This window comes from Lontra canadensis, unplaced genomic scaffold, assembly GCF_010015895.1.
Source record: "Lontra canadensis isolate GAN:19392208 unplaced genomic scaffold, GSC_riverotter_1.0 scaffold43, whole genome shotgun sequence".
NCBI lineage: Eukaryota > Metazoa > Chordata > Mammalia > Carnivora > Mustelidae > Lontra > Lontra canadensis.
In genome coordinates this window covers 13664145-13678312 of record NW_022631037.1, presented here as the reverse complement: position 1 = coordinate 13678312, position 14168 = coordinate 13664145, and the positions used below count along the sequence as shown (strand labels likewise).

Genomic DNA, 14168 nt, shown 5'->3' with positions numbered 1-14168 from the left:
TTTAATTTAAAAAAAAAAAAAAAATGATCCTAAGGCTTAGTGTGGAGACTGGGTTGCAAGCAGCCATGATTGGAAGCTGCTGGGAAGCCACTACAGTTATCCTAGTGAGAAACACATCAAGGTGGTACCAGAGATGGAGGCCCAGGACCAGGTGTACAGCATGTTCAGGAAGTCAGCTGGATCGGGGCACCCCACAGATATGGGAACTGAGGGAGAAGAGGAAGCGTAATACAATTTCCTGGTCTCGCGCTGTGATGCGATGGCACAGGAAGAATGCATTTGCAGGGGGGAAAGACCAGTCCAAGAGAGCTGCCGCTGAAGTGGAGCTGTCCACTGGTAGCTTGGACGCCCAAGTCTGGGGCTCCAGGGAGTGGCTGCGCTGAAGAAAGAGGTAGATGTGGGCGTCTTTCGGGTACCTAGGTGGTGTAGAGCTGAAGCCACAAGAGTGGATGAGACCATCAAAACTCAGTGTATAGGGGCGCCTGAGTGGCTCAGTGGGTTGGAGCCCCTGCCTTCGGCTCAGGTCATGATCCCAGGATTCTGGGATCGAGCCCCGCAGCGGGCTCTCTGCTCAGCGGGGAGCCTGCTTCCTCCTCTCTCTCTGCCTGCTTCTCTGCCTACTTGCGATCTCTGTCAAATAAATAAAATCTTTAAAACAAAACAAAACAAAACTCAGTGTATAGAGCGGGGGTTTGGGCAGGAAATGAGACTGGGAAACGGTACTTCCACTGGCAGGACAGGAGGAAGAAAATAAGGAGATGCAGACGCCGAGGACGCCAAGGGGGAGGGGCGTGTCAATTACATCAATTAGGAACGAGTATCACTGGTGTAATGCACCTCTAAGAACTCGAGATTCTTTAAAGAGCCCTTTTGATGTCAGTTAGGGAAGTCATTCACTGCCGTTTTCAAAGGAAGTTGGGGGAGACCGGAAGACAGTGAGACGCAGACCTATCGGGACGTGTAGATGTTTTCCTCCTCTTTCAGAGACCCTGACCCCTTGCCCATATCCAACTCCTGACCCCCACTACCCAGATTTCGTGCCTCGCCTCTCCCCTCAGAGTGAAGAGCGTGTCTCGGGAGGGCGATCCGGAACGCCCTTCCCTGGCGCTCTCGGGTGGGCGGAGCCTCGGAGGGTCGGCGTGGGAGACCCCCAGAACCCCGCGCAGGGCGGAGCGAGGCCGAGCAGGGAGAGGGGGCGGAACCTGAGACGCGGCGGGTGCGGGAAGGGTCGGACGGAACCAACAACGGACACTGGGCAGGGAGGTGGAATCCGCTGACAAGACACAGACCTCGTACCACCCGGCCCCAGTGACCTCCCCCGGACCCACCTGCTCCATATCAGCCACCGCCCAGGCTCTTCCTGCCTCAGCCGCAGTCCCGCTCCGCAGCCCCCCGAGCGCCTCCGAGCGGAACAGGATCTCCCGGTGGCGCCACTTCCGCCACTGAGCCCGCCCCCGAGAGCGACGGGGCCGTGCGTAGGGTGCAGCCCCGCCCCTTCGCCTCAGTCTCCGCCCCCAAGCGGCAGGGTCCGGCTGGGAGGGCCGGAAATGGGGACTGCTTGAGAGGGTCTTACTAATGGTGGGGGAAATGGGAAAGAAGCCCAGGATCATCATCATTGTTGGGCCACAGAGGCCTGGCACTGTGGGGGAAAAAAGGGGAACTAACCGAGGGGAGGCTTTTGGGGCTGGCGGACAGATCCCTTCGGAGAAACCCAATTACTCTTGAAAGTTCTTTTCCCTCCCTGCCTCGTTCAGCCACCCCTAGCAGGATCCTAGGGTATTTCTGTGGTCCTTCCAAAGAGTGCTCTGAACTTGTCTGCAGGAAAGATCCAGACTAGAGGACCTGACACTAGGGTCGAGGTGGCTACCCACCAGGTCTTCCACATAGGGGAACCCGTTTCCCCCTCCTCCCTCTGCTTTTCTGAGAAGTCTCAGCACGGTTATTTACAAAGATTTATTTATTACGGCACAGGAGTGGTTCAGGCCTGGAGTCAGGGACGAGGGGAAGGGGGCAGAGCAGCTGGAGGACAAGGAGAACCTGGCTTCCCCACCGTGCGCCCCCCTAAGGACATATACTAGGCGGCATTCCTGGCATCAAAGCACAAACAAAACGCAACAAAGCAGCCTCTGCTAGTCCATCTTCCAGGCACCCAGGCTGGGGAGCAGGGGTGATAAAGGGAAGATTTCTAAAATGTTGAGGTTGAGGAGAAGGATGCCTGAATCCTGGGCCCTGGTAGAAGACAGAGAGGGGTGGTAACTTGAAATCCCCCATAGGAGAGGGGATGGAGAAGGGTCTAAGGGCACCTACAGGTTCTCAGTACCCTCTTTCCCCAGATCTTAGGGTCCTGCCCTGTGGGTTTCCTGTGCCCAGGAGAAGGGTCTGGGGAGTAGAATTGTGAAGGATAAACCTTTGGCCCCCACCCTTACTGGATTATCCACTGCAAACTCACTCACATCCCGCCTCCCTCTGGGTAAATGGGGGAATGACTGGCAGGGGTAGGCATCAGGCAGCAAGTGCCCAGGGACTCTGGGCATCAGCCAAAGGTGGGCAAACAAGCAAACACAGACCAGCCTTAAGTCTTCTAGAAGTCAGAAGCCACAGCCCTAGCGAGTGAGGGGGAAGGATACAGAATAGGATGGGGACAGAGCGGGTTTCTGGGGAACAGCAATGCCCCCTCCACTTCCTTCTGAGCGACGCGAAGAGGGTTGCCTATGTGCCAGGCTCAGGGTGGGCGGGGCGCTGTGGCTCCTCCCCCGGCTCTGCAAGGCAAGCGGAGGGAGTCAGGGCTTGGCCACGCCCACAAAAATCCCAGCCCCGCCTCCCATCCGCCACCACCAAGCTTCACCATTTAGTGCCAGGTCTTCCACTTGTTTCTTGGAGCTTCCATCTCTCTGGGGCTCATCCAGAGGGGGTGGGCGCTCCCAGGGTCCTTCCAGACCCTGGCCACAAGCTGTCTTCTGCCCAGCTTGGAATGGAAATGAAGGGATAAAAACACAGACTCTAAGTATCCGTTCAGCAGCCTTCCGGGAGCGTGAGCTGAGCCTGTCTGATGGCTGAGGCTAAGCTTTCTGAGGGCATCATGGTATGATGAAGAGAACGCTGGACCAAGAATGCTGTCCCAGTGACTAGCTATGTGAGTTAGATAAGTCAGTTACTACCTCTCTGAAGGGGACGGTGAGAAGGAAATTGCATAGATTATCTTAAATAAGAGACTAGTTAATTTGCTGATCAGACCAAACCGGCACTCCGGGAGTGCTGGTGATCAATATCTCTCTTTGGTAATCTTGTCATTTGACCCTCTGCCCTGCTGCTTTTCCAGAGGGAAGTGTCTCCTCTTGCTTCTTTTCGACCTGTCCTAAGAGTCTCACGGGGGAGTTCACTCAACTTCTACCTGAAGCTTTTGCTCCAGTGTTGATCCCCCACTGCCAGAGATGCCGAGGAGGTCCAAGCCATTTTGTTTGGGTGCAAGGGCTGGACACTGCAAGCAGGGGTGGTCGACTGTTTCTCATCCCCATAAATAATGGGACCAGAAAGTTTAACATGCACCGGGAGGGATAGATAGGGCACAGCTTTCCATAGCTAAGCATAGAAAACACAGCTATGGGAGGGACAGAGATCTTTCTGCCTAGGAATTCTCTGGGCCTTGGGACCCTCGGTGGAGATTTCTGGGTCTGGGTCCTCTAGCTCTGAGGTCTTTTGTGTAGGTTTTAGGTTCCTTCTGGACCCCTCTCTTGCCTCGCAGTTGGAGTTGAAACGCAGAAGGCTAGGTTGTTCTTGAATCCCAGATTCTTCATCTAGACACTAGAGGGCACCTCTCACCACCCCCACCCCCTCACCCCAACCCAGGAAATAAAAGGGGGAGAAACAGCCTCCTGGGGAGGACTTAGGAACCCACTCTTAGCCTCCCAGCAGAAACCACATCCTACGTTTAAAAATGCAGGAAATGGGGACATTGGACCCTTTTAGTTTTCTATCCCTGCATCTCCTGTAGCCCCTCAGGGCCATGGCCGGGAAGTCTTTTCTTGGGTCTAGTCTCAAACCTCATGTGGCCTTGCTGTAATCCTCAGGGAAGAGAGGAATTACTGGGGACGACTTGAGCAGGAGAGGGACTGGGTCAGGATGGGAGAAGTCCAGGTATCCGGTAGGGCACCTTGTGGGTGGGAGGATGGGGAGGCCCTCGCCGTGCGATGGCAGTTTACATGTGTGAAAAGCTGTGAACTGGGAGGGGTGCCCCAGGTCACTCAGGGAGGACCCCATCAGGCTTCCCCACCCCCTCAGCTTACCAGGCCCCCTGCTACTCTTCAGGATTTCAGCCTGGCTGTCCTCCTCCTCTTCCTCCTCTTCGTCATCGTCCTCCTCCTCCTCCTCGTCTTCCTCTCTTGGGTAGCCCAGCTCCCGCAGCTCCCCCAGCTCATCTTCCTCCTCGGAGGCCTGGTTCTCGCCCAGATTGCTGATGGACTGCAGGTGCGACTCAGCAATGCGCTGCACGGCTGGCACATGGGGCCCCGGGAAGGCAGGGGTGAGCCAGGCCGACCAGAGGCCCATGGCGCCGGAGAGGCACGTGGCCTGATGCACGGCTAACTCACTCAGGGGTCTAGTTCAAAAGCTAAAGGTCACAGGTCAGTCTTGCTGGTGGCCAGACCAGGACAGAAGCAGCAGGGGGTAGACCCTTAATTGCACTTGGCTCCTAAGCTGTCCTGTGAGGCAGACCTCCTTGGAGGCTGGCACCAGGGGGCCCCCCCAAGAACCACAGGGTACCAAGCCAGACAAGACCAGGCAGGTAGAGCAGCAGCTTAACATTCTGTGGCTGGGATGCTTGCTTCTCCAAGGACCTGGTACTGGAGACTGTGTCCACTAGTACAGCCCGGGCTAGAAGGCCCACGACCTGTGGGTCCGGGGCCTGTGGGCTTTGTCCCTCTCAGTTTCTAGTGGAGACTGCCTAGGGCTCATTGCCTACCCCGATCCTGTGGGCTTGGTCCCCACCTCCTGGCACTGCTCCTGTCAGAGGAGCCACTCCACACATCTCTGCCCCAGGTGCTGAGCTGGGAACAATTCGGAGACTGAGGACAGAACAGTCTACAGCCAGTCAAGTTGGTGCCTGGGGATGTGGCGTGCTCAGACGCAGCCCCCACAATCTTGACCCACATCCCCAAGCTTCCAGCTCCCTCTGTGGTGACCTAGAAAGCAGCAAACACCACCCACCCCCCCAACACCAGCAAGGCCTGCTGGGATAGGAAAGGAACAGTGTGGGCAGCTGAGGAGAAGTTTCCAAAAGATGTAAAGGCCCAGGGGCTTAGGAGAAAGGGGCCAGGGCTGGGGGATTCTGGGGGAATGGCAGGGGTTGAGGGGATGCTGTGAGGAGTGTCTGGGGCAGAAGCAGCAGGGGGACTGGGGGGTCTGAGAGGGGAGACCAGAACAGACCTCACAGCTCACAGACAGGATGCTGACAAGCTAGGGGCTGGGGTTGCTACAGCTCCTTCTCGGGTGGCAGGCAGCCCCTCCCCTCAGAAAGCCCAGAGTGGGAGGGCCAGGCTGGAAACCTCCAGTGCAATGAACAGGGCACCACACTCCTGCCAACTTGGGACAGGCACAGAGGGCGCATTGTGTGGGCCCGCTGCCCCGCCCTGCCCCAGGCTCCCAGCCCAGTGCCTCCTGCGGGCTCTGGGCAAACTACCCAGGCAATAAAAATGCAATAGATCGCCCTGCCCTGGCCTTGGGGACGCGGCAGAGCATCACCTTGAGCCAAGTGAGAGCCTGGCCTTGGAGAGTCCCCCTCAGGCCAAGACCCGGTGTTGTCCACCCTCCCCTGGAAACCCTCGGCTTCTCCCCTTACAAACCCCCAACCCTGCCAGGAGCTTTCCCTTGCCTGGAAAGGGGCTAAAGCCTGCAAAATAGGGCCCTCCAGGTACAGAAGGGTCCTCTGAGGGTTGGGGGAAGGGCGGAGAGGAGGTGGCCGCTCCAGCAACCGCCCTCTCCCCCAATGCCCTCTCCCCCAATCGGGGGAGGAGAGCTTAGTTCCTGAGCCACAGTGACAATAGGTATTCGGAGCCCACCCATGCTGGCACCCCGTGAGCCTCCCTCGCACCTCGCCTCCCCTTGTGCCTCTCCGGTCTCCCCCTCGACCTTGGCTGTCCTCTTCTCTGTCCCCATTTCTGGGGCCCTGGACTCCAACTCTGGGGCCCAACCCAAGCTCCCCTTTCAAAGCTAGACGGTCTCCAGCACAGCCCCCAGAATGCCCTGCCTCTCCCAACGCAGGCCCTGCTAAGGGGTAGCCCAAAGGAGCAATGAGGGGGAACCCATTTCTAGCCCTTGCAGGGTACTCGGGAAGTCCATGGGCCCTATCCTCTTCACCCCAGCCTTCTGCCCCATGCTCATGACCAAGAGTCCAAGGTACAGTTTTCGCCCCTCACATCCACTCAGCCCTCCTCAGCCCAGAGTAGGGAGGAAAGAGAGAACTTCTTTTCTCTCCTGAGAAGATGCCACCACCTCCCTCATCCCTCCTTCAGGGGCTGGCCTTCCCCCACACCGCTCAGGTGGGAAGTCCTTCCTGGTGCTGTACCCACTGCCCACATGCTGTCCCTTCCTCTTTCTGTCCTAGGGGGAAGAGAAAATGCCCTTGCCCTTCTCCCTTCTCCTCCCACCCTCTCTTCTCTGCTCCTAACCCTGGCAGGCAGGAAGACAGGTAGGCTGACAGGTGCACCTGTTGACCTTGGCTGCTGCTGGGAATTCATTAAACCCACCCCAGAGGGAGCTCCCAGCACACCCTTCCGGTCTCCTCCCTCTGTGGAAGGAGGGGGCTGGCCAGGCAGGAAGAGCCTCAGGCCAGAGCTGAGATGGGGGTGGGAAGGCATTCTTTGGCTAAATTAGGAAGAGACCTTCCCCAGGCCCCCAGCTCCAAGCCCTCTCCTCCAGGTGTAGGTTCCCCAGCTTCCCCGTGAGAAGCCAAGTCTCCAGACAGACTCTAAAGACTCCCTGCGATTTCACACCGCCTCCCCTGTGCACATTTCCTTTCCTCTTCCTAGAATGCCTTTCCACGCCTTGACTGCCTGTGGAATCCCAACTCATCCTTCAAATCCAGGCTTAACCTTCCTCTCCTCTGTAACTCGCCCACCACCCTTTGAGGCAAAAGGCCCCAGGAGGGCGAGGGTCAAATCTGACTCCTCCCATCTTGCCCAGTGCCCACCTATGAGGCCTGGCACACACTAGGTGTTCTCTAAGTGCGTGCTCTAGGAATGACTTGTGTTTTAATAAAGAAACAAGAAGCAGGACCAAGAAGGAACCAGTCTGCTGACCTTGCAAATGTTCTTCCAGTGGGAGAGGGGAACAAGGGCTGCGCCTGGAAAAGGTCATGGTTGGCGGGGGGAGATCCGGGGTGGGGGGAGCGAGGGGGACCCCGACAGGTGGTCTGGCACACGTTTGCAAAGAGGAGGTAGAGAGCTGTATCTCTTTATGTTGATGAAACTTGTTATTTCAGGCCAGTCCCCTCTTTTCTTTGAACCCCACAGCCTGAATTGGAGGCCCTCAGCCACCCATTTCAGCCCCTGAGCCCCTTCTTTACAAGGCCGAGTTAAGAAAGATCTGGTCCCTAAGTCATGATTGGGGTACAAGACAATCCCTCCCCATTGACAAAAGCTCAACATTTCACCTCCCTCCCCCAGTGTCAGCCTGGTTCCGGGGGTGAAGGAGCCAACCAGACTGATGGGTGGGGGGGATAGTACCTTTCAGCGAGGGGGGTGTGTAGGCACATGGGTTGGGTCTCTTCGACTTGAGGTGGTGCCCCTCTCCTGAGGCTCTCTGCTGGGGTAAATGCCAGGTTAAACAGGCTCACCAGAGGCCCCCTCCCTTCACTCCTCCTCCGTTCCACCCCACCCTGGCAACCCAGGCCACCCACAACTGCTCTGGTCCAGCCAGGCTGCCCTGTTGCTTTGTGTGTGTGTGTGTGTGGGGGGGGTCTTCCATAAGTTGTGGTCTGGCTCAGGGCAGAATCCAGGGTTCTGGAGTCCCAGCTCGAGTCTGAGCAGAGGAGAGACAAGGGCTCGGAAGTCTGTACCAGAGGGACACTGGCACCAGGCCTTCTTACCAAGGTGCCAGTGGATATGCTAATGTGTCCTCTGGGAGGCACCCTGTGTTAGTTGGGAGGAATCCTGTCCAGCCCACCACAAAGGGCCCCCAGGGGCCCCTGGAAACTCACCTGGTGAGGGGAGGCCTCCTCCTCTGAGGGAGGCCACGAATGAACCAAGGGAAACCAAGGGAAGAAGAGAGAAGACGACGGGGAGGAAAGGGAAGAGACAAAGAGAATCTGAATTACTTTCCCCAAAGGCTCAAGCTCTGGGGAAAGGGAAAGTGTGCCCTTTCCTTCTGGGTGTTGGAAGGTGCCTGGGCAATAAATGAACCCAGCAGAGTTGCGCTCCCAGACCTCACCCCCTCCCCCTCATCTTCTGCTCCGTCTCCTACTCTTGGAACTTTAGCAAGGGCCCTGAGAAGGTATCAGAGCTAGGGTGGGGCAAGGGCTGGGGCAGTGGGGAAGGGGGGAAGGGCCCACCTGGCGAGGAGTGCTCTGAGAGCCGGAACAGCATAGCAGGGGTTGGCCTCCTGCGCCGGATCTAAGGAGATGGAGAAAGAGGTGGGGCAAGGGGGAGGGGAGCAGGACAGACACCTGCACCCCCCATCCACAGGCAGTAGGGAACAGTGCTTTGAAATCCCCAGGGTGCCTTTGAATCAGAGTGTCAGAGCTGAAAGGAACTCTATAGTTCACCCAACCCCCTCATTTTAGAGGTGAAAACCCAGGGCTCCAAGAGCTAAGAGCTCAAGGCCACGCAGCTCGCAGTGGCAGAGAAAGAAGAAAAGCCCATCGCTACTCCTAGTCCATGCTTGTCCCACTCCATGGCTCCTCCAGAATGGCATCTCCCTTTCCACCTTCACTTTCAAGGAGGCCTGTCCTCTCCTGCTTTTCCAGATGTCAATCCTCAGGAACCAGAAGCTGGCTGTGGGAGATGCCCTGTGGGCCGTGGCACCCACCTGTCCCCACCCACCTAAGGTCAGCTCAAGGGCTCCAAAGAAACCGGATCCCGTCACAGAGGGAGGCTGAGTCTGGGCAAGGCAGACACCTGCAACCCCACACTGAGGCTCAGGTATGGGCCTGAGCCCCAGACCCACCCGGTCGGGGAGGTGTCCCTGGAAGGCTGCGTCTGGGTCTCTCTAGCAGTGTCTCTCAGGCTGAAAAACTCTTGGCCCAGAGCTCATAAAAAAACAAAAAGTTGTCCTCCTTGGTACATGAGGCAAGCTGAAGAGTGAGAGGGTGCGGTGGGGGGGGGGGCACTGAACTCTCCCAGTACCTGCCCCCCCAGCTTGGCAATCAGACCAACTGTCAGTTAATTAGGTCCTCTCCAAGCTCCAGGGAAATGCACAAAGAGAACCAGGTGAATGAAGCTGAAACTGCCACCGCCGCCCCCCCCAGCTCTCCAAACTGCCCTCCAGATCCAAAGCTGCTTAGACCCAGGATCCAGCCCTCCCCTTCCCCCTATGGCCTCCCCCTCTCCCCCCAGAATGACTTGGCTCCACTCTCACTGCTCTGCTGGGTGTCAGTCGTAGCTCAGCAACAAGTGAACACGCTACTTTTTTTTGGGGGGGGTGGTGAGCGGAGTCCCTCTTCTCCTCTGTCCACTCCCACCACTGCTGCAGGCGCCTCGACCCCCAGGAAGGCTCTCCAGAGAACTCAGTACTCTGTGAAGGGGTCTGGCTTCTGTGATGACTGGTGCCCCCCAACCCCATGTTGTGGCTCTGGGTAGGGCCCGGCAGCAGAAGGAGGTCAGAACAAGGCTCTGGCGGCCCGGCCCAGGCACACACGGTGGGACCAGAGAGGCGGCAGAGCCCAGGACCCGCAAGGCGGAGGCCCGTTCTGTACCGTGGGTCAGGGCACCACGCGTCTCACTTCCGATCGACTCTGGCTGGGGCCAAAGGCGCCGCGGTCCCCGGGGCAGCCTCGGTCAGGAGGACACCGTGCAGGGTCCAAAGCACAGTCTCCCCGCCCGGTGTTGGCCCGGAACGGCCAGGCCTCCCAGCGCTCGCCGCACAGCAGTCTGCGGCCCGGGGAAAAAGTTGCCAGAGTCCTCAGCGAACTTCACGCGCTGCCCCGCGCCCCCGCGTGTCCGAGACGGCCCGAGCCGCTCCCGTCTTCCCCCACCCCCAGGCCGGTCCCGCCCCGGCAGCGCCCCGTCGCCAGAGGAGCCCGGGGTGTGTTGGGGGGCGCTGCCGGGGGTGGGGCCCGGTCCCCTTACCATCTCCACCTGGCGGGGGTCTAGCTGGCTGGGGGGCGCAGGCACCGAGAACTGGATCTTCTTGCGGTCCTTGGGGTCCATGGCGGGCGGGGTGGCCGGCGGGGCTGGGGGTCTCGGGGTCCGGGGCTGCGGTCCCTACTCGGCTTCCCCGCGCTGCTCCAGGCGCGGCGGCGAGGGCTGGCTGTGCGCGGCGAGGGGGAGGCGAGCGGCTCACGCTCAGATAAAAATACCGCGCGCGGCTAGGGGAGGGCGCGCGAGCGGGAGGGGGTCGCGCCGGCTCCGAGCGCCCCCGACTCTCGGCTCTCGGGCTCGCCCGCCGCGCCGGCCGCGCTGGTCCCCGGGCGCCTGCAGCCTGGGCTCCCGGCTCGCCCGCTCTGGGTCTCTGCCCCTCTCCCCGAGTCTCGCCTCTCCCTCCTTCCCTCGCTCTCCCTGAGGGTCTCCGTGGGTGTCTCCGCCTTCCCTCTCTCTCCCTCCCTTCCTCTGCCTGCGCCTCTGTCTCAGCCTTGCTCCGTCCCTCCAGGTCTTACCCTCTGGCCCCAGCCTTGGGGGTCCCCTGCCCGTCCCCTCCGCCTGGGACTGGCGCCCGGGGGCTGGGTGGGAGGGCCCAGCGGGAAGTGGCCAATGAGCGCCGAGAACCGTGTTCTCCACGGGCCCGGAGGGGGGTGCGGAGTGTGAGCCAGGACGCGGGAGCGGGCTGGGGGCCCCCCTGCCGTCTCCCGAGAACTTGAAGCTGCATTATTGATGGAGTCCAGCGGGGAGGATCATGGGGGCGGGGGAGGCCGGGGCGGGGCGGGGCGGGGGGGGGGGCCGTTGCGGGGAGGAGAGGGGCAGCGGGGAGACAGGACTCTGGCTTTAACCCCTTCGTGGCCTGGGTCCTCGGAGTTCCACGAGGAGGTCTGAGAGGTCCTCGAGAAACTACCACCAGCATGTCACGCTGTGAATGGGGGTGTCCTAGAGAGCCAGAAAGTGTGAAAGAGCGGGTGTGTGGGGGAGGACACATGTCAGTCATCATGCCAGGGAGTGTATAAGTGCCGGGGGCCCTGTGGTGCCTGTAGCTAGGGAGCTCGTGTGTGTGTGGGGGGGGGTTCGTGTGGCATGAGTGTGTGTGAGTCTATGTGAGTAAGTGTGTCAGAGTGTCAAAGATGCGGGTGTGAGTGGCAGGGTGTGGGAAGGCTGTGTGCTGGGGGAGGGTGTGGGTGTGGGGGAGGATGTCAGAGGCTGTCAAGGTGATGGGCTGGCGTGTGGCAGCTTGCTGGTGGGGGGGGGGGGGGGGGGGGGGGGGGGGAGGGGCTGTATCCACAGCTCTAGCCCATGCGGAAGAGGGAGATGAGGTTGTAGTCCTGAGGGGCTGGGGAGAGGGAATGTGTCCCTGCCCTGATATACCCTGGGGTCACGTGTCTCCCGCCTTTTCTCCCCAGATCTAAAATGGGTGGGGGGAGCCAAGCCAGCCCAGGGGGACAGAGCTGGGGGGCTGCCTGGACCAGTACACGTGCCATCACGTGTGTGAGTTTGGTGCATTCAGGAACAGAGCTGGGGGGAGAGGTGCGTGTGCTCATTTCTGAGGTGTGAGCTTCTCTCTCTTTGTAGAGGTGTCTGTGTGTGTCTCTGGAGGGGGAGAAGGAGGAGCTGGCCCTGTGGGTTAGTGTCCCTGTTTATGTGTACAGGCCCTCGGTGTCTCTGCAGGCCTATGGGAGAGCATGGAAACGCTTCTCCTTAGCTCCAAGAGGGAGCATGTGTAGACGTGTACATAAGAGTGCGTCTTCCTGGGGCTCTATTTGTGTTGGCTGTCTTCTCTGCTGGTCACGCTCAGACCTGGAACAGTCAGGAGCACGCCCCTGCCCCACCCCCTCGGGCCACTTTTCCACTCCTAGCCCCAGCATGCTGGGTCCTTGGCAGTAGGAAGCAAGAGACCAGAGAAGTCTCCTGGAAATGGGGTCAAGGGCACAATGTTGTACCCCAGAGTGACCCAGAGGGAAGCAGGAGAGCAGAGCTTGGCTTATGAGCTGGGAGTCCTGGCCACTCGGTTCCACTTCTCCCAACCCCAGGCCTGGTTCAATTCCCACTGTGTTTGTTGACATATATGCTTGTCAGGGAAACAGCCAGAGGCCAGGTCGTGACACAGGGTTTTGGGCATCTCTGGCAGCCCTGGCTTGGGCTGGACCCCTCTTCCCGGTGGGGTGTGCTGGGGAGTGGCAAAGAGCACTTTGGCAGTGCCTTGAGAGGGTCAATAAGGAGGGCCTGAAAGTCAAAAGGGGCACAGGAAAGGCACTCCACAGGCAGTATACCTGAGTGGCCCCTGGGCCAAGGTGAGGGTGAGGGACCTGTGGCTTCCAGGGCTGGAGAAGTAGGAAAGTCCTGGAGCAGAGTGAAGGGGGACAGAGGACAGTTGGGTGGGTGACAAGAGGACAGGGACAGGGAGGCCTCACCACCAGTCACACCTGAATGAGAAGGTGTGCTTCAGAATGGGAAGGCCCTGGGGACCTTGGCAGCTAGGCTGATTTGACTAGGGAGGGCTCTGCCATGGAGCTTCTGGCGAAAGGATTGGCGCTCTGGGAGGCCATATTGGAAAAATTCCCCTGACCCAAGCTGGGGCAGCCGGGAAGGTAAACTCCCCCTGTGAGCCTAGGCCTGGAAGATAGGGTCCTTGGGGTGGAGGGGAGGATCTTTCCCCCAGCCTTTGCCCAGGCCCCCACAGCTCTGGCCACAAAACCTGGGCCAAGAGGGGTGGGGAAGCCTGACAGAAGAACAGGTATAGGGACAGAGGAAGGGGGAGGAAGGGAAGAAGGATGACAGGGACAAGAGGTGAGAGAGAGAAGGTGGGGAGGCAGGACAAAGTGAAAAGAGACAGAGAAAACACATGTGAGAGATGGAGAGACAAAGGGAGAAAGAAAGCTTCACCATGGAGAGAGGCAGAAGACAGAGATGGAAAGAGAGTAAAAATAGCTCAGCATTAAGATAATTGCTGCTCACAGCTCTGCCCTCCGCTAGGAATTAAATGAGGTTTTATTACTTTGATTTTTCTCTCCTGGATCCTACGCGACTTCTCAAGAACTTGGGGAAAAGTTTTTCAGGTGGGCGGCCAGGTGGCGGGGGCTGTGTGGGTGACAGAGGAGGAAGGGAACAGGACTTCTGGGACCTGGGGGGATGCAGTCAGGGGCAAGGGTTGGGGTGGGCCTAAGTGAGGGTGGGGGAGCCCAGTGGGAGCTGCGAGATATGGCCAGGATCAGGCACATGGGGGATGGGAACTAAGAAGCAAGGGGCCAGGGTGACCTCCATTCTCTTCGACTTAGAATTAATCATATGGAAATGAGATGTAAAAATAATGTGCCACTCCTCGGTTATTATTCTTGAGTTAGAAGCACAGGCGGTTGGGTCCAAGAAACAAAATCAAGACCTTGTTTGACTTAACTCTGATTGAACTATGGGTCTTTCTGTGTGGACAGACAAAAATAAGAATTGTAGCATGTGCATTAATGTATGGTAGGTCTGAACCTACTGTTTGGAGACCTGTCCTTCTCACTTTGCCTGCTTGCTGCCCCACTGCCCGGCATACAAGAAGAAGCACAACATTCACCTTCTCTGGAAGATGATTTTGGAAGGGAGGTGGGAAGCCGTGCAATTCCTTCTGGGAGTTGGGGAGAGTGGAAGATGGAGAATATTCCCTCCCTTCCCCCAAGCAAGATACTGTCAGGTGGACAGAACATACACACTGGGGAGTTGCACAGACCTGGGTAGGAAACCTGGAATCTATAATTTACTGTGATAAAATCTTACTATCTCTGTGCCTCAGTTTTCTCGTGTTTCAAAGCCCACCTTACATGGTAGCTGTGACGATTCAATAAGATAAAACGAGTAAAGCCCCCAGCCCAGTGCTGTACTCCTAGCAGGTCT

The 14168-nt window shown here is 58.6% G+C and overlaps 2 protein-coding genes across 4 annotated transcripts in view; both read right to left on the bottom strand.

Moving 5' to 3' along the window:
• LOC116875970 overlaps positions 1-1616 on the bottom strand; it is an 11228-nt gene extending 9612 nt beyond the window's left edge. Inside the window, exon 1 of the mRNA XM_032871808.1 lies at positions 1329-1616. Within this exon, the coding sequence (XP_032727699.1) occupies positions 1329-1616 (288 nt within the window). The remainder of the gene's footprint in view (positions 1-1328) is intronic.
• A 321-nt stretch (positions 1617-1937) lies between these two features.
• Positions 1938-10873, bottom strand: PPP1R1B (protein phosphatase 1 regulatory inhibitor subunit 1B). Of its 3 annotated transcripts, XM_032871500.1 has the most exons (8): positions 10805-10823; positions 10278-10458; positions 8543-8603; positions 8192-8214; positions 7719-7797; positions 4284-4490; positions 2846-2965; positions 1938-2759 (listed from the first exon to the last, which is right to left on the bottom strand). In XM_032871500.1, the coding sequence occupies exons 2-8, from the start codon at positions 10356-10358 to the stop codon at positions 2710-2712; spliced, it is 621 nt and encodes a 206-aa protein (XP_032727391.1). In that variant the 5' UTR covers positions 10359-10458; positions 10805-10823; the 3' UTR covers positions 1938-2709. The 3 variants fall into 3 exon arrangements, with proteins under 3 accessions (XP_032727391.1, XP_032727390.1, XP_032727392.1); XM_032871499.1 differs by having other exon boundaries at positions 10278-10873; XM_032871501.1 differs by having other exon boundaries at positions 7719-7794; positions 10278-10873.
• Positions 10874-14168: the final 3295 nt, after the last annotated feature.